We start from the raw sequence: 21,205 nt of genomic DNA, 5'->3' as shown, positions 1-21,205 counted from the left end.
TGACACCGGGAGGAGGGAAACTGTCACGTACGTGATCTTTTATAGCTTCGAGGTTTTATTTTCATTGGTTAGACACTTGAAAGTTCTTATTTAAGGAGGCTGTGTCGCGGCAGACGTGTTCTTTGCCTGAATTTCTGGTCAACACCGTGGGTAGGAACGATGCAGTCTCTAATCATTTTGGTCCTGGCGGCTCTGTTTTACGTGGCCCCTGGACGGGCTGTAGGTAAGTACAATTTATTGATTTTCTCATCAGCTGTTCAGATTACAGGTGTCAGGACTACAGATTGATATCAATATTTGGTATTTCCCCCCTTGTACTAATTAACTATTTTTATTTTATATATTGGGCGCTGATTTATTTTGTGACATCGGCATATATCTCATACACATCTTATTGTAATCATATTTATTGAATACTAAATGCATGTGATTTGACTACTCAACTGCAAAAAGTTAGTCAAATTTAACTAACAGTCCAATTTTAGTGAATGTTATATCAATGCAAAAGTTGCCGGCAAAATAATGATCCGTTAAATATAATTGGAAGGGGGGGGGGGGGGGGGGGAGGAGGGAGCTGAGTCCTGAGCATCACCTCTTTCTATTTCTATCGTTTTTATTTTCAGTTCACTGTTATCGTTACAAAACTGATTTTTTTTTTTGGTATCAGCGTTTTAGCATGCTTATGGACAGTTGAAATGCATGTACCTGTAAATCGTTTTATTCATGTATTTGTTATTTTATTTTTTTGTATGCTCTGCACGCATCTCATAACATGCCCAATGCTTGGACCACGCATACAAACCTAATACATTTTTTGGACTCATATTACGTACTCAAAAATTTTGTAACAACTGACCGTTGTAGCTCCGTTATAATTTCTCTCATATAAATATAAGATTGAGGTACTAGTACCATTATACATTGTGTAATTTCCATGTGACTCACAAAACGTAAACGACATGCCACCTATTTCTTAATGTGTTGTAGGAAAAATATACTTTTCGATGGAGCCCGCAAAAAAAAAAAAGTCCGCGAAATGTCAGCTCTACCCTTCTATTGCAATGGACATTGGTTGATTGTGTTACATTGAAATAGGTGTGAAAAGAAGACACCCTGGAGCCCATTTTACAAAACAACTTACGACAAAGTCGCAAGTCTTAAATTGTATCACACAGTTATTACTTTAAATGAACGAAGTAAAACTTTTCTAAGGCTTAATTTTCAACATTTAAAAAAAAATATTTTGCATTTGGAGTGAATGATCTTACAATAAACTGGTAAATTCCAGTATGTAAAGTTGGTCGTAAGTCGTAAGTTCTTTTGTAAAACGCGCCCCTGGGCATTTTCATTACGTTCTAGAGAACCTTGAAATGATTTTCATCAAAAGTTTAACAGGCTCCTTATTTAAGAAATAAACTTCATTTTTTTCAAAATACATGTACATGAGAACGTGAACTGCAACACTTCACGCCAGCATACTTCATAACGCGCTTTCATAAAAAAGTGTGCCGACGTGCAGCGTTGCAGTTCATACCCTCATGCATTTTCAAAAATGAAATGCATTTTTTATATTTCATCATTCTGCTTTCATTTCTGTCGGAATTCCCAATCGTTAAAATAGACGTAGTACGTAAGCGATTTGCATTCATAAGGAAATGCCAATCAAAAGCAAAAACATTGGAAATGTAAATATATATGTACTTGTCTTCATGTATTTTTGTTCATTGTTTTAATTCGTGAAAGGTATATTTGTAACATAAACACTCAACCACAGTAAAGAGTCTATTGAAGAAAGTACATAAAATAAAATATATAAAGAATTTGCCGGGGAAATCGATTTCACTTCGCTATAGCCGTAATTTCGATATATCCATGTTCGCTATATTCGAGTTTTACTGTAATTTCAATTTTGAAACATCAAAGGAAGTCTTCGGTTTTGAAATCGAAGTCAAAGTTGTAATTATGATAGCATACGTAAATTATCTTCCAGATTGTAGTCAGGGAGACATTTCTCATCTCCAAGACGAGGTGAACTTTCTGAAAGCGAACCTGTCTGCGGTGTGGGAGAAACTCCACGAGGATGACATCAGAGATGGAGCGGTTTCCGCGGAGGAGGAAGAGGACCATCCTGTCAAAAGCGTTGTCAGGGAAACCAGAAATCACAGGGTGAACCTAGACTTCTATTTGGATATACCCGACCACCCCACACCACACAAAGCGGAGGAAAATCACGCTGTCCAGACACCTGACGATCACGGTAAGCTTCAATCGATGTAGAGGTGTAAATATGATTCTCGGTTGTTGTTTTATTTTTCATCAACACAGGCCAGCTTATAAAACATCTCTATAAAAAAAACCCAAAAAACAACAACAACAAAAAAACACGCCACACACAACAACACAATTACGCACTGAAATAATCATATCATGTAGACTTCTTATTTTACGAGTACTTCATATCGCGAAATAACTCACACACGTATTATCGCGAGAACATAAATTCGCGAGTGTTCTGTTGATCAAGAGTTCATACATGCATTTCTGCAATATGAAAATAAAAGCGAATAATTGTATTTCGCAAGTGATGCTTCTCGCTATATTACACGATAATAAATTGCTGGCGTATAATTAGGAATTTCATATCAGGGGTCGAAATTAACTTTTTCTACCACAGGCTAATTTTAGCCTGTGGGTAAAAAATCCACAGGCTAAAATGAAAACCTACAAGCTAAAATGAAAATAATGAAGCAGCGCTCTTTTTATATATATATTTTCAATCAGTGATTTCCCCCATCATTACTGAGCCTAGTGGGTCAACAGGCAGCGTTTGGACAAGACACTAAGTTACGTAAATCATATGGTGCAATGTCTAGGTCTCTTGATTATCGCACCTCTAACAGTCTAATCCACGACTTGTTTACCGCAGGTCTAGATCCAGTCTTCCAATTTCATGCCACATCAGGGTTGTCACTAGTGATTTTTTAAAGCGAATACAGGACTCATGGTTTTATAAGCAGCACGATCACGAGTCCTATGACTTTTTTGATAATCGTCTACGCGGTGAGAAATGCACCCGTGTCGTCACTACAACCCGACCTCAAAACATATATTCCGATATTTTTTTGTAGATAAATGAATAACAAAAACATCATACTTGTAATTATTTAATTTAATCACCCCTATAGGTGAACAGGACTCGTGGCACATGTCGATGTGCGATGTCTAATCTCTAAAGCATTTGTTTGACTCCGAGTTTCTTAAAAAATCATAAAAGAAAAATCCGGATAAAAACGGTTATTGAAATCGGTCGTTCATGTAAGCGTTTGTATGATTCAGAGTGCAAGTTTGAGAAAAGCGAATAGCGCATCACCGTATAAAACGGATACGAAACGATCATAGTTTGTAAATCACCACTCGCTAGGATTTTCGAGTGTCCATTATTTTTACTCGCTATTTTTCAAATGTACTCGCATTTTGCGAGTATTTCTCGCTAATTTCGACCCCTGACAGTATGCATTCTTTGTGTGTATCTCAAAAATGTTTTCCTACAGAAGAACTATTATATTGTACTATGTTTCGTCGTTCTCTTTCACATAGTTTTGAGTGCACGTTTTGTATGCCCAATGTTAGGTTAGATTCCGTTTGTCACATAATGAAAAGAGCGAAAATTAAACCGCAGCGTGAATTGCATTGCAGTATTTGAAAGGGATATACATGACTTTAATCCATATTTTCCCTACATAGAGATGCATTATGCTCACTGCGAGATGGAACCAAACACCCACCTGGTCAGTTATCTTCACCACAAAGTCCACGGCAGCATTCACATGGTGCAGGAGGTAATGCATTTAGTGGTTTTATGTCTGGGTGTGAGAAATAGGGCTTACTCAGTCTCCATCTAGTGCGAGCGCTAAATATGTTTTTATGATTCAAACTTTTAACTAAATGATTTTTTTTTGGGGGGGGGGGGGTCATCCCTTATGCTTATCGGACAATAATGAGGAAAATTGGTGTAAATAACAGGAATACTGAGCACATGCATGTCAAAAGAACAGAATAAGGCGTTTTTTGTTTGTGTCGTCTCAGTAGCACATGCTGCATGTGATGGTTTGTGTATTGATAAATCTCTTGTGGTGGTCCTATCACTACTTATGCATGTAACCATAAAACACCTGTCATATCTCTAGGGACACGGGGCCGTGCACATGGAGGTCATGCTGACTGGTTTCAACACTAGTGAGGACTTCGCCAGCCACCATCACGGCCTTCACATGCACGAGTACGGAGATTTGTCGGAGGGGTGTGGATCTGTCGGAGAACTTTACCACAATGAACACGCCCCAGACCATGCGTAAGAATTTAAATACATGGTATCATTCTCATAAGATTCGAAACCTGGGTATGGTAGATGAGTGTAGTTGTATATAATTCATGGCGTACATGTAACCCATCCACAGAATAATCCATCTCTTTGTATACTGCCCAGGTTCCGGCAGTAGAAGTCAAAATCACAGGTTATTTGGGATATGACATTAGGAATGGTGTTGGCACGATAAAGAACCCTCACTACACAGCGTTTGTGACACTAGAATTAAAGCTGGAGTGTCATCCCTATTTCAGTTAAAATACTAGAATGGGACGTAAAACAACAGACAAGAAAAAGTTTTGAAAGTAAAGTATGGTCAAACGTGTCTACACATTGAAAGTAAAGCATGACCGAAAGTGTCTACACATTGAAAGTAAAGCATGGCCAAAAGTGTCTACACAGTGAAAGTAAAACACTTTGTCTACACATTGAAAGTAAAGCATGACCAATTGTCTACACCTTGAAAGTAAAGTATGACTAAAAGTGTCTGCACATTGAAAGTAAAGTATGACTAATCGTGTCTACATACTGAAAGTAAAGTATGACTAAACGTGTCTACACATTGAAAGTAAAGTATGACTAAACGTGTCTACACATTGAAAGTAAAGTATGACTAAAAGTGTCTACATACTGAAAGTAAAGTATGACCAAAAGTGTTTACACATTGAAAGTAAAGTATGACCAAAAGGAAAGAGTACATATACTACTAGTACATAAATAATATATCGGTAATAGGAAGAATGACATATTACATGTTACTTACATTCCATTACCATTTACCCAAGAAAACTGAAATTTGTTGGGGATAACAAGTACCTCAGCGTGCTACGTTCATACTGAAATATCTATTTTATATATTGAGTGTTTTATCTAATCACTTTGTGAAAGGAACAACTGGAGTGTTAATTCTAATTCTAACCAAGGAAGATTAGGGTGTTTTTATTCTTAATCTAAAGAATTAATCAGAGCGTATCATTGTGTTTTTCTATTATCAATCTAAAAAATTAACCAGAGTGTATCGTTGTGTTTTTATTATTAATCTAAAGAATTAATCAGAGCGTATCGTTGTGTTTTTATTCTTAATCTAAAGAATTAATCAGGGTGTATTGTTGTGTTTTTATTCTTAATCTAAAGAATTAATCAGAGCGTATCATTGTGTTTTTATTTTGATGTTGAAGTAACCCTGGTGATCTTGGAGATGTGGTTGACGACATGAATGGTAACGTCAACGCCAACTTAACCTTCGACTGGTTTCAGATCGGATTGGCTGATGGCATCCTAGGGCGCTCTCTAGTGGTAAGAAGTCTATATATGTTGCGACATCAAACTGAAACTATCCTTGTTCTGTAAGCCATACAAGCAAACATGAATTTGAACAACATAATGTTTTCACGTGTATATTTTGCTCAATTCCGATTTCTTCTTGGCTCGTTGTTGATAAGGGTGTTTTTAGTGGGTTATTTTCTTCAAAACACGGGAACATACAATGATCTTGGTAATTACAAACATGGGTGAAATATTTAACAATACAAGTTTTAATATCAAAATTTGTTTGCTTGTTATCTAGATTCTCCAAGGCGACCATAACCAGGAACAAAGTGAACAGATAGCCTGCTGCATTATCGGCCGTGCGAGCGTATCAGACCACCACTAGAGGTCGCCACAAAGTTCATCCATCACTGTCCTCCTGAACCGAAAGTAGCCATCCTAGTTAAAAAGAGTGCATTTGTTCTGTTGTATTTCTTCATTAAAGTAGAGGAGATAACCTACCTAATTACCCGTGTTTTGGATTGTAATTTCAAACTGAATTCAAATAACACAGTTAACTCTGTTTATCCATGCTGCTTTGTTATATTAAAGCAAAGTTTCATACATGTAACAGTATCAGATCAACGAACAAACGTAGAGGTATCCAATTTGGTTTCACTGCTGGTGCAAGTGGCGATCTGATAAAAGCTTGAAATGCAGTAGACTTCCATTTGCTAGCTAAAATGTCCTCATCCAAAGAACCCCGTATTTGCTGCAACCGCCACAGCTCCTATTCTAAAAGAATGAGACTGCAGCACTTTCCATCTATGCCAGTAAGGGCCCAGTAGGGGCCATGGTTGCTGAGATTGATACTTGTAATTGGTTTCCCTCTAACGGACAAAACAAAGGTCCGATAAAATACGTTATGTTTGTCATTGTACAAACTGTACAAATAACTGATCATTGCGTTTCCATAAGATTGTAACCTCCTTTCCAGGTTGATCATTTATCGAGTACCAATGACACACAGTGATTAAATAATGTTAACATCATCCACATAGTATGCGAGATGTTGTCTTTTAAAATACATGTAACCAAGTCTCCGGCTCTCAAAAAGGTATTTCAAATTTTTGTGCCTATTTTGATTATGTTTAAAATTATACATATAAAATATACATGTAGTATGAACTGCTATAAATGGCGTTGCCTCTACTACATACAAAATATACATGTAGTACATGTATGAGGTGCTATAAATGGCTCTGCCTATACTTATTGCCCCTACGGACTTAGCTAAAATGTCTCCCTGTTATTAGTAACCTAGTAACTACCACAGACTTGCACTGTAAAAAGGACACCTACACACAATGAACGTAACGATAGCACCTAAAACCCCTCATCTCTCCACTCCTACATGTGTACATACCTATCCCCAATTCAATGGTTTAAAATTTACTGCCAGCGGGTGAGAGAAGCGTGTCTGTTACCTTCATCAGTCGATGGGACAGTTTTCTGTTACATGGTCCTATCCGCACTTATTCCTAAGCTAACACATAATTACGGGAAATGGAATACATAACATTTGCTCCCCTACCCCGTCATTTGCCCCCCCCCCCCCCCCCAACACGTTGTACCCACATTTAGAACTAGGTCAACAGCTGATTAAGACCATTGAAATTTTGGGTCACTTGTTTCGGACACCGGGTGACGATCTGGTTCACTTTTATCACATGACATTTTGACCCGCTTTGTCTTGTGGAAACGAGTGAAAATTTAGCCCAATGTAAAAACAAAGAATTATCTGCAAAACGGATTCCATAAATTGTACCCTATAATAATTTATAAATCATAATTATTAATCAGTTTCTGAATCTAATATTTTGTTCACAAAAATTATTTCTTTTTTATAAATGTGCTAGAGTACATTCATGCAATGAAATTAAAATTATGGGAGAAACTGAAGTAAGGTATAATTAGGCACTCTTCTCGACATCCGGTATCGCGAGATCTCACAAGATCCCCTTCTTTCTTGAGAATGAATTGATGCAACACAAACGAATCTGCAGCAATATCATAGATGTATACATTAGATTAAATACAAAATAAAGCATACAGATAAAAGTTAACATACTTTTATAACAGGGAGGGAGAAAATGCAACGGACCAGACCGCGATTCGAACCTGGGCCCCCTGAATCTCTAGTCAGGTGTTCTACCAACTGAGCTATCTGGCCACCGGCGATCGGACCCGGCTGACCGCTACATTTTCTAATACTGTTTTTAATGTCAAATGCAGTGTAATAATTATAAACCATTACAATTAACAGACTTTTTTTTTTACAAGTTAAACTAACCAATATGTGGCCTTCTTTGAACATACAACACGTGTTCAGTGATGCACGGAAACGTTCAACTTTCCCAAACTTTAACAGTCTATACGTTCACATCCAAAAAGGACACTTAGTTTCGTTCTCCTTGTCTGACATTCACGTAACCGTGGAAACCGTTCACCTCTCGGGATTTTCCACCTCTGAAATTTTAATTTCATTGCGTGTACTCTAGCACACTGATACAAAAATTCAATTTATTTTGGAACTGAAGTAAGATTATAATTAGGTACGATTAAAGACTTCTCGATTAACACTTTATTTGACAAAACTCCATGGTGTCATTTCTCTAGGACTAGTTTCCCCTAAGAATAATGACACGGTCACAGGCTTTTCAAATTTCTGCAGAAAAACCGCATGTCAGAATTTCAGGGATGTGATTTTTCCTCTCTTTAGAGGAAATCCTCTGATTGGCTAAATTTTTGAAAAAATGAAACACTCTGGGTTTGATCTAAAGTGATAGAAAATTGTATTTTTCCAGGTAGGGCGAGGTGTTTTCCTCCCTTTTTCCCTCTGATTTCTTAGGAATTCAGTCACATCCCTGGAATTTGTAAACACAAATTATTGTACACTTTGTGCAACTTTCAGACTGCTAGCATTGATTGTGAGCGGAGCGTCATGGACGCAGTAATGTACATGCCCCGGCGTCTGTGGAAACAGGAGGAAGATTTTATCCAATCAGGGCCTCACATTTGCGTACTGTCTTCCTATCCAGTCATGAAAGACAGGTACACCGGGAATTTCTTTTCAGATGTATAAGTTGTGCAGAAAAAGCGGGAACATTCAAACACTAGAATTTTCTGAGACATCTCATGATGTTGCAGAGTCTAATAGTGCGCTATCTCATGAAAAGTCCGTAGTCGTAACATAGCGAATGATGTAAAGAAGGAAAACTTGGCTTTCAGCGATTGACCTTTGGCTGACCCCGCAAAGGGACGTAACTCGCGGCGAAGTGCTGATACGTGTGTTGTCAACACTAAAGACTACGGACTTAATTCAATAATACTGCCAATCATCTAGTTAGGCATATAGGTGCATTGTGAAACTCACCCATGAAAGCTTATTACTCCTCAGCCCTGAGGGGAGAAAGTGCTTGAGGAATCACTGTATCAAGACTAACCCCTAACCTCAAAATATGTCCAAATTACTGAAAACTAATTGGGCAGAACAACTTCAGCATATATCTATTGACAGCCGTGCTATCGCAGAACTTTACTAAGTACGTCACAAGTATTTCACATGTAACATGTTTATTATTAATAATAGAGAGATGAAAGATGGACATAAAATACACAATGGATGTTTTACAGTTCTTAGCACTGAAATCCCTAGAACTACACTGTATCAATCCATTCTTCCTTTAAGTTCCCGTGTTGTAACTTGATCTTTCTCACTGTCAAATAAAAGAACAAAATATAGTTTTCTTCATCATTGGAATGATGTGATTCATTCAGTGCTTATTGTGCTGATATTTATGTAACTGTAGAAAAATTCAATAATGCTTGCTTTTAAAATCTGCCTATACACACCACAATATATCAGTACAACAGACTTCAAAAACAAACATTTAACAAACATTTAGATGTGATCTTTTGAAATCTGAAATACTAGAACTATAGGTGGACATGTCAGTGGACAAGTTGGAACAGTCACAGATGGCTGAACAGCCATGGATGGTTGGACTGACATTTTCAAATAATGTAACAAATTAATAAATGATCAGATTTTTATCCAAAAAAAAAGAAGGTCAAAATTGGCTTAATATTTACCTGAGCTTTATAAAATAGGATAAGTTTATTCCAATTTTGGGCCCAGAGGGCATAACAGCAAGAGAGCTTATTAAGAAGGGAATTTCAAAAAAAGAAAGTTTACAACATTAACTATAGGTTACATGGACTGCAAACTACATGTGGATGTAGCATGTTGGGGAAACGAGTACATACATATATGAATTGCTAATCAGGTGTATACACAAGTAAATGGACAATATCAGTAGTATACCAACATATGAATAATAAAATATAATGATTTTTGCAGTTTTAAAGCATCACTTATTTACTGACAGCCACTATGTGCATTTCATATTTCAAGATAGCAACTTACGTGAGTTTTATATGTAATGATAAACACCACATGAGTTTTATATCTAATGATAAACACCACATGAGTTTTATATCTAATGATAGGCACCACATGAGTTTTATATCTAATGATAGGCACCACATGAGTTTTATATCTAATGATAAACATCACATGAGTTTTATATCTAATGATAGGCACCACATGAGTTTTATATCTAATGATAAACATCACATGAGTTTTATATCTAATGATAGGCACCACATGAGTTTTATATCTAATGATAGGCACCACATGAGTTTTATATCTAATGATAAACATCACATGAGTTTTATATCTAATGATAAACATCACATGAGTTTTATATCTAATGATAGGCACCACATGAGTTTTATATCTAATGATAAACATCACATGAGTTTTATATCTAATGATAGGCACCACATGAGTTTTATATCTAATGATAAACACCACATGAGTTTTATATCTAATGATAGGCACCACATGAGTTTTATATCTAATGATAAACACCACATGAGTTTTATATCTAATGATAGGCACCACATGAGTTTTATATCTAATGATAAACATCACATGAGTTTTATATCTAATGATAAACACTGCAGGAGTTTTGTAAATAATGATAACCACTATATCTAATGATAACCACTACATCTAATGATAACCACTATATCTAATGATAACCACTACATCTAATGATAACCACTATATCTAATGATAACCACTATATCTAATGATAACCACTACATCTAATGATAACCACTATATCTAATGATAACCACTATATCTAATGATAAACACTGCAGGAGTTTTGTAAATAATGATAACCACTATATCTAATGATAACCACTATATCTAATGATAACCACTACATCTAATGATAACCACTACATCTAATGATAACCACTATATCTAATGATAAACACTGCAGGAGTTTTGTAAATAATGATAACCACTATATCTAATGATAACCACTACATCTAATGATAACCACTATATCTAATGATAACCACTACATCTAATGATAACCGCTATATCTAATGATAACCGCTACATCTACATCTAATGATAACCGCTACATCTAATGATAACCGCTACATCTAATAACCACTATATCTAATGATAACCACTACATCTAATGATAACCACTACATCTAATGATAACCACTATATCTAATGATAACCACTACATCTAATGATAACCACTATATCTAATGATAACCGCTATATCTAATGATAAACACTATATCTAATGATAACCACTATATCTAATGATAACCACTATATCTAATGATAACCACTATATCTAATGATAACCACTACATCTAATGATAACCACTATATCTAATGATAACCACTATATCTAATGATAACCGCTACATCTACATCTAATGATAACCGCTACATCTAATGATAACCGCTACATCTAATAACCACTATATCTAATGATAACCACTACATCTAATGATAACCACTATATCTAATGATAACCGCTATATCTAATGATAAACACTATATCTAATGATAACCACTATATCTAATGATAACCACTATATCTAATGATAACCACTACATCTAATGATAACCACTATATCTAATGATAACCACTATATCTAATGATAACCGCTACATCTACATCTAATGATAACCGCTACATCTAATGATAACCGCTACATCTAATAACCACTATATCTAATGATAACCACTACATCTAATGATAACCACTATATCTAATGATAACCGCTATATCTAATGATAAACACTATATCTAATGATAACCACTATATCTAATGATAACCACTATATCTAATGATAACCACTATATCTAATGATAACCACTACATCTAATGATAACCACTATATCTAATGATAACCGCTATATCTAATGATAAACACTATATCTAATGATAACCACTATATCTAATGATAACCGCTATATCTAATGACTGCCACTTACATGATATGGACGATCCCTCCCCACCCTGACACAGCGTCACGGTCCACTGCATTTAACAGGGCCTGTGATATTGACTCAAACAACTCCTGTGGTTCCTGCCAAGAAAACATTGCTTAAAATATAATACAGCAATTCTAATATATCCTAATCATAAATACATCTAGCTGGACATGCAAACTTACATGATCATGAAAATCTTACACCTACCATGTTGGGTTCCCAGACTGATTCACACATTCCATACATTTGTTCTGAACAAGTACCGCTGACAACAAAATCATCTGTGACCATGGGACAACCAATCAAATCCATCGAGGCAATGAAAGGTTCAAAGGTTTTAGGATCCAGTCCTGCAATGACTGGTTCAACGAAGTATGGACCGAACCTGTTGAGAGACGTAACTTGTAACACAAAATACAGAAACAAATTCTTTTCACTTTATCTCTGACCTTAAGGTTTGATAATCTACAAAACTTACTGTCATTCAGTGTATAGATTTATTGACTACTTCAACTTTTAAGAGTTGTCGCTATAAATTTGTTATTTCTAGGAGGATTCTATCAACTATTTTTTATACTCGTTTTCAATTCTATATTTAGCAGTAGAACACGTAAAACATATTTGGTCAGTTTGGCCAGAATATATATATTCTGGGTGTTGGCTGGAGCATACAAAATGCAAAATGATACCATATTAGTTGTCTTAAACTTCATGGTTCATCAACATTTTTTGGATAACATGGGAAATTAATTCAATTACAATACCGTACATTCCTAAATATGTGCGAGGAATTTATCATCACGTAATTTTGCAACAAGCATCACTTGCAAAATAAAATCACTCGAATTCATGTTCACGTGATTTGACATCTACTAGTCATTTTGCGATATTAAGTACTAGTGTAAAATAAGGAATCTATAGTCATTGAATCCTAAATCTTAAAAAAATTAAGATCAGGATTAAACAAGATGTATTTGTGAAACACAAATGCCCCCGATAATGGCCAATTCCGAAGATGGCCAAGGTCACAAGGGCAAATATCTTGGTACCAGTAGAAAGATCTTGTCAAAAGAAATGCTCATGTACAATATGAAAGCTCTAATATTTACCATTTAGAAGTTATGACCAATGTAAAAAATTTTTTTATCAAAGTAGGTCAAATGTCAAGGTCAAAAGGTTCAATACCAACGGAAAGATCTTGTAACAAGGAATACTCAAGTGAAATATCAAAGCTCTATCTCTTACTGTTCAAAAGTTATTAGCAAGGTTAAAGTTTTCAAAAAGTAGGTCAAATTCCAAGGTCAAGGGTAAAAAATGTTGGTACCCACGGAAAGGTCTTGTCACAAGGAATACTAATGTAAAATATCAAAGTTCTATCTCTTACTGTTCAAAAGTTATTAGCAAGGTTAATGTTTTCAAAAAGTAGATAAAACTCAAAGGTCAAGGTCACGGGGTCAAAAATGTTTGTACTCACGGAAAGGTCTTGTCACAAGGAATACTCATGTGAAATATTAAAGCTCTATCACTTACTGTTCAAAAGTTATTAGCAAGGTTAAAGTTTCAGACAGAATGACAGAATTACAAAATGACAGACAGGACAAAAACAATATGCCCCCTGATCTTCGATCTCGGGGGCATAAAAATGGGGTAGACAGGGGAACCTGACCCACATAGATTTTTAAACACCTTACCTCCTTTCATAAAGCAGATTCGACACCATGCTCAAGAATGTTTTGGGTTTAATTCTTCTATTTTCCCGCAATTCATAAAGATTCACACGGAACTGTAGACGCTGCTGTCTGTGAAGAAACATTGACAAAGATAAATTTCAATCAAAAATAACATTTAAAAATAGTTTTCTATACTTTACAAAAATTAATTAGATATCATGGAGATGAAATGACAAGCATCACATAAAGGACCTTACATTGTAGCATTAAATTACATTCAGCCTAAGGCGCTAAATCAATCACTGCTAAAATGTAGAGTTCATACATTGTAGCATTAAATTACATTCAGCCTAAGGCGCTAAATCAATCACTGCTAAAATGTAGAGTTCATACATTGTAGCATTAAATTACATTCAGCCTAAGGTGCTAAATCAATCACTGCTAAAATGCAGGGTTGGGCGGTTAAAACTGTCCCCGGTTTTAACCAGTGGTTTTAACCGTCCCGGTTAATACTCCCCAACTGGTCAATACTGGTCAATAATGGTCAATTGTGATTTAAACTGTCCATTTTCCTATTTTTGTACATTTCTTGCAAAGATAAATTAGGTCTTTTCATTATATGGATCAAATGTTGATTGATATTTTTCATTAGATAATCAAATGTAATTTCATAAATTTAATATATTTGGTTTGCTGAAACTGACCGAAGTATCTTCAGTACTTACCAGAGGGTCACAGTTCTATAGCATAGCTTGACGATTGGAGACAGAACTCTTAATACATGTACCTGGACAGATCAAGAATAAAAGGTAGCTGGACATTACCTGAGCAGAGGAAGCAGAGTTGACAGGTCTTAACAAAAGGTACTGTGAGCAATATTCACTAAGAATACCCCCCCCCCCCCCTGCTTACCCCAATCTCCCAAAGGGTGTTGGTAATAGGTATAAACTACCTCTTTTCTGAGTGTAAAAATCAAATGGCATGAAAAACCTTGGGTATTCTCGTTTGTGGGATAAATGGATTATCTAGGAACACAGCATCTCCATGCGATGAAAAAAGCCGTTAATGAATTTAAATGGAAACCATATTGCTACTTCGATGTCCAGTGCACGTGACCTTTGACCTTTTGACCCCAAATTCAATAGGGAACATCTTCATTCCATGGGTAGTCCATATGTATGATATGGTGACTGTAGGTGGAAAGGATAACGCTTTAGAGCCCGGAAACCATATTGCTACTTCAATGTCCAGTGCGCTTGACCTTTGACCTTTTGACCCCAAATTCAATAGGGAACATCTTCATCCCATGGGTAGTCCATATGTATGATATGGTGACTGTAGGTGGAAAGGATAACGCTTTAGAGCCCGGAAACCATATTGCTACTTCGATGTCCAGTGCGCTTGACCTTTGGACCCCAAAATTGATAGGGAACATCTTCATCCCATGGGTAGTCCATATATATATTGATATTGTGACAGTAGGTGGAAAGGATAATGCTTTAGAGCCCGGAAACCATTGCGTCTACAGACGGACGTACAGACAGACAACCCGATTCCAGTATACCCCCCCTGGGGGGGGGGGGGGTATAATAAGCATAGGCTGGGGCCAGAGATGACCAGTTATGAAAACATCACCAACCCACCCCCTCAAATGTTTATTCAACAGTTAAAATGAAGATTGATGAAACAATACTTATAGGTTCATTGTTCTTGTTAAACTAAGAAATTTGAACAGAAACTTTCACATCTTCCCCAATTCAACAGTCATTTGTACATTATTTACCTAAATATTATGACTTATAAGTATATTATAAACTGATAGTGCATGTTATGAATTACAGTATTTACCATAATGGTCACTTATCGCAATTCACCTTTGAATTAGAACGCTTTACCCGATATAGTATTGCGTTGTGTGACGACACAATTGAATGAGACGATTGAACAATTTGAATGACATATTTAATGTAATACAACAAGAGTTTTCATTGGCCGATTACAGCCCGCCCACTTTCTCGAGCGGATTCAGTGTAGCTGGAGAACTGTAGCTCTTTAAACAGATCCACCTCTTACAAAAACCTGAATTCTGTTTACGGGTCACAAAAAGCTGCGGACGGTTGAGGCCTGATATCGATGTATTCTTGTATTGCTGTCTCATAAACCCAATATAAAAAAATCTTAACATATTTTCCTACTATATACTTGTGTCCAAACATACCTTCAAATATTCATTAAAGCCACACACGACCCGAAAACTCGCAGCTTCAAATGATTTCGTTTGTTGACGTAGCCATGTTAGGTAGCCGGTCAATTCGAACTCTTGCTATTGGTATCTATTCATAAAATTGGTTGTAAGTTATGTATTCGCTCTTCATTTATTATCAACACGATCAATTAATAGAAATTAAAACATTTTTTGTACCAGTTTTTGTAAAGGTAAAATAAGCTCTTGATTAACGAAAATGCAATGCTACATAAGCTCATTAGATGGAAACCGGCCGGAGCGGCCGCCCTTGACTAATGAAAGCCGCATCGCCGTGAGTTTAGCTATTTGAATAATTATCATTTAATAGGACTGGGATACGTGGTATATTATTTAAACTATTTAGCTAAAATATTTGTGGAGTATTAGTACACATCTAGACGCTATTGTGTCAGTATGGAAATGAACCGGGATTCGAATTGACTGGCTACCTAACATGGCTACGTCTACGAACGAAATCATCAAAAGCTGTGGTCAAGTTTTTGGGTCGTATGGGGCTTTAATAAATATTTGAAGGTATGTTTGGACACAAGTATAGTAGGAAAATATGTTAGGAATTTTTTTAAATATTAAATTTATGAGACAACAACACAAGAATACAACTTTTTCTCTTTTTTCCTTTGAAGTTTTTTTCCCATCTAGCATCTGGCCGTCATGTTTTAAAATGTTGACTACTCCCGTATAAGGGAATTTGGGCGGACTTATACATATGGACCAATGAGAGTTTCAGTTGCATTTCGCAATTGTGTTACAAACAGATTCAATTGTGTCGTCACACAACGCAATACTATATCGGCCAAAGCGTTCTAATTCAAAGGTGAATTGCGATAAACATTTAAAATAAATAACACAGACTATAATGACCAAATAATCTTCAATCCACCAGTATTAGCCAGTATTGACCAGTTTTAACCAGTATTGACCACCGGCCCGGTCAATACTCATAATAATATTGACCACTTTTTTGCCAACCCTGCTAAAATGTAAAGTTCATACATTGTAGCATTAAATTACATTAAGCCTAAGGTGCTAAATCAATCACTGCTACAATGTAGAGTTCATGTAGAAAGCATTATACAGGTGCTGTACAAAAGTGACCTGTCTACATTCACAACAGAATCAGCCGGGTAACTTACACTGTTTGGACATCTGTGCCTAGTCCAGGCAATCCAATGTATAATCTTGGCCCCATCTCAAAGATTTTCTGGAAGTTTGTGCTGACCGTCTGGGCCTGTATTCCAAACCTTCGGTCCGAGGCAATGGCCACACAATCTCGGCCTTTCATGGCTATGATGGCCGCACCATTGTATTCCAAAATGGACTGAAAAATGTGATACACATTGTATGATCACCATAAAGAAGAAACTGGTGAGCTGACCAAGTAAAGACAGTAGTGGACCCACAATGACCATCTTTTTCGACACGTCCTGTACACTAAACTCATTCTAGGCTTGTGAATGCTATTGAATGGATTTTGAAGTAGATAAATTAATTAGATCTACATGTATTACAGGAGAGGGATCAAACACAGAAATTTTATTACTATTTATGTGATTGCTGAAATATTTAATTGTTGTATGAAATTACAATGTGTCATTGTTACATGGGGGTCATTAAATAAATTTTCAGGAAAATCACTGCCTTGCCATGAAATAGAGTTTTGAAGATTTTTATTTAACCTATTTCAGATTTTTCCCATTTTCTTTCAAATCAAATATCTTACTTCCATTAGTGGAGGGTACAACTATGTAGGGATATAAGGTTCAAACCTACCAACTATCGTGTATGGGGCAGACCTGGGGTAATGGTAATGTGTAATCATTACATATTTTATTTAAAGTAATAGGGTGTAATGTGTAATGCACCCAGTTTTGAATTACAAGTAATTGTATTGTAATGCATTACTTTCATAAAAATGCCAGTAATGACCATTACTTTCCAATTACATTTGAATTACATATCATTTCTAAGTTTTTCTTTTCAATGAAAGTGATTAATAATTTTTAAAACATGATACATTAAAAATACATTCTTTAAAATAAAGACATATTTCTTTTTTTAATGTGTTCATTCAATGGTCATTTATGAATAATTCAATTGATTTTTTTAATGGAAATTTTTAATAAAGTTATGAAATCAATTGAAGGACTTTAGGTAAATATTTTAAATTTCATCTAAGTGATATGAGATCAGGGACTAACATGCTACTTAATCATGTTAATACAAGCATTGCAGGCAAAGTTTTCAGACCAGAACGCTGCTCTCTGACTGACAATATTTTTGACAAAATGCAACTATAATGTGTTAAATAACAAATATACTTAATTAATATAGCTTTCTGGTGGACAACCTGGGTTTTTTAATTTACACTTGTAGTGTGAATCATTTTCAGGTATGCTCTTTCTGATTATCTAATTAGCTTTATAGTTGAAGTTCAAATGAGGATTTTGATAATTTTGAATTTTCTCAAAGCTCTTGAATTTTTGCACTAAACTGTGAATAAAATGTGAGAAAAATAATCCTTCATAACTTACTCGAATGGAATATGGAAATTACACCTCTGGAACAATATTCTAGTGTTAAATCTAAAGCAAATTAGCATGGCGCTGCACCATGCCCTTTTTGGCTGGCACCATGCCCTTTTTAACTGCGCCATGCCCTTTTTGGCTGGCACCATGCCCTTTTTAACTGCGCCATGCCCTTTTTGGCTGGCACCATGCCCTTTTTAACTGCGCCATGCCCTTTTTGGCTGGCACCATGCCCTTTTTAACTGCGCCATGCCCTTTTTGGCTGGCACCATGCCCTTTTTAACTGCGCAATGCCCTTTTTCTCTAATTTTTTTTTTTTAAAATATCTGTTAATATAAACAATCGTTCTAATTATTTTGCAAGGTTGATTGAAAAGTTTACAATCAAGGCAGCAGGTATTAACTTTACAGAGGCTAAATGATCATTCTATTACTATCATAGTATCAGGGCTCGAAATTAACATATGCCCGTCAGTCTGTGACTGGTTAAAAGTCTGGCGGACTGACTGACATTTGTTTTAGTCAGTCCGATGGGACTGGTTAATTTTTTAAAGCATCATTTTGGAAAATATACTTATGAAATTTTATACACACATTTGACATGCTTCGATCTGTAGATCATATCAGACGAATCTGATTCTTAAATATAAATCCCAAATTCAAGTGTTACAAAATTGTGTGAGGCATATTGAGTTAAATTTCATTTTAATAACATTAACGAAATATGTTTTATAAATTTTTTCTGGAAAATTCTGTCGGACTGGTAAATTTTTCTGTGCACTGGTTGAAATTATACTCCATCAGTCCGGCTGGACTGGTGACATAAAAAGTTAGCTTCAGGCCCTGAGTATGATACAATGAAAGTGGCCCGAAATTGTCTTGCTGCAACGAAAAGTGCCCTTTTGAACATATGATATGTGTGCCCTTTATAGATCCTAGATTTAACACTATATTCGCTGTGTGGACTTGGCAAAGCCTCATCCTAAACTGCGAATCTGGTCCCCTCGGTGGAATTTCCCAATCCCACACTCGTACTAATGAAGGATTCTATTAGTCAGGTTGGGAACACTTCCCCTATATAGTGAGAACGTCTCGCTAAAACTCGATTATCCTTCTTTAGTGAGAGTAAATTATCCTGTACAACCAAGAAAAAACGCCCGTGGAGTTCCTCTCTTCGTTTTTCATGTGAAAGGAAGAAAAAGTGCTGAAAGAAATGTCTGATACTTCTGCAAATATATAAATCAAAACAAAAACACACACGCTGTGCACTGGATTTCAGCCTCCTTCCCTATTACGCAGCAACGATGATATGAAATTTCTTGACTGAGTTCTCAATTTTATAGAGACAAATCACTTCAAGCCGAGAGTGTGTTGCACTTATTCAGCATTGCACGGAATTTGCCATTATTTTCAATAAAACCACCAAAACACCTGTTGATGGTAATGTTTACTCTCTCGCTAAAGTCTAAAGAGGGATAATCGCATTTTAGTGAGAATATCTCGCTATACTAGGGGAAGTGTTGCCAACCTGTTAGTCTCACATTTTCTGCCCCCCCTACCCCAATACAGACCTAAAATTAAGGAATATACTGGCGTAAAGAAATATGTCATGGTATAGATAGAATGTTCTACCGATAAAGTGATAAAATAATGTCCTAAGCCGTAAGCGGACCCGGTTTTGGTGAGGACCTGTCCCGAAACACAGTTTTAACTAGTCATGGTACAGAACTGCACCATAATTCTGATGTGGGACACTGGAATCGAAAACTTCAAAACACTTACATGGTCCTCAAGATCTGGGACAAGGTTTACTACATGTAACTAAAGTAACAATATCAAAGGCATACCATGTTTCTTTTTTCTTGCAAGTCACCAACAAAGGGGGGTAACTTCACACATCTATATTAGGTAATCTCGATCCCGACTTTTGACAATTTTTTTCTATTTAGTATTCGTATTTGCAAAACACAACAACTTTGATATAAACAAATATACAGTAATAAATAGTAAATTAGTATCGTTAAGAAGAAATATAGGAATGGATTTGAAAGAGGTGTGAAAAGTTTTACTTCTGAAATTAAAATCGGGTTCGTTTTACACGAAATAAAGGCAAGCGATAAAACTAGTACAGCCGAAAGCCGAAAAGCCGAATATTTTTGGTTTTTTGTTTGTTTGTTTTTTTAATTATTATAGATTTTTCAGAGGTTACTGTTTGTAACCTAGCCGTAGGTACATGAAAATATAAACTTTTTTCGGGAAATTCTTTTACAAACGTACCGAACAGGGGCGGATCCAGGAAATCTGTTTGAGGGTGGGGGTGTGGAATTTTTTCCAGAGGCAGGGCTCCTAAATTTTAGTGATTTTAAGTGTAAAATATAACCATGTATTTAGCCTTTATAGGTGCAGTTACATCCCCTCTTACAAACAGAAACACATCTTTATCAACAGTACTCAAAGGAGGCAAAATTCATCATCAGTAAATTTCCTTCTAGTCAAACTTGGATACATTGGACAATAATACAGATCCACTCAATGTAGAGAGATAAATCATAAAAAGGCAATAGCAAGAATTAAAATGGAAAAGCGGCAGGTTTAGATCAGATAAATGCAGAGCTTCTCAAGGCCGAAGAATACTGGATACATACATGTACCATCTTGACAAATATTCTGTACAGAATCGGAAGAGAC

General features: G+C 35.9%; 2 protein-coding genes across 2 annotated transcripts; one reads left to right on the top strand and one right to left on the bottom strand.

Annotated features, from left to right (window-relative positions):
* LOC125666900 (extracellular superoxide dismutase [Cu-Zn]) lies at positions 1–6,140 on the top strand. The gene is made up of 6 exons (XM_048900231.2): positions 1–223; positions 1,991–2,257; positions 3,745–3,839; positions 4,188–4,351; positions 5,545–5,662; positions 5,934–6,140. Exons 1-6 carry the CDS (start codon positions 160–162, stop codon positions 6,018–6,020), a joined length of 795 nt encoding a protein of 264 aa, XP_048756188.1. The 5' UTR covers positions 1–159; the 3' UTR covers positions 6,021–6,140.
* Positions 6,141–9,233: 3,093 nt separating this feature from the next.
* LOC125666901 (proteasome subunit beta type-3-like) lies at positions 9,234–20,447 on the bottom strand. The gene is made up of 6 exons (XM_048900232.2): positions 20,365–20,447; positions 17,127–17,311; positions 13,749–13,856; positions 12,265–12,442; positions 12,058–12,152; positions 9,234–9,393 (listed from the first exon to the last, which is right to left on the bottom strand). Exons 1-6 carry the CDS (start codon positions 20,365–20,367, stop codon positions 9,345–9,347), a joined length of 618 nt encoding a protein of 205 aa, XP_048756189.1. The 5' UTR covers positions 20,368–20,447; the 3' UTR covers positions 9,234–9,344.
* Positions 20,448–21,205: the final 758 nt, after the last annotated feature.

Source organism: Ostrea edulis, chromosome 10 (genome assembly GCF_947568905.1).
Source record: "Ostrea edulis chromosome 10, xbOstEdul1.1, whole genome shotgun sequence".
NCBI lineage: Eukaryota > Metazoa > Mollusca > Bivalvia > Ostreida > Ostreidae > Ostrea > Ostrea edulis.
This window is presented reverse-complemented; position numbering and strand designations above follow the sequence as displayed.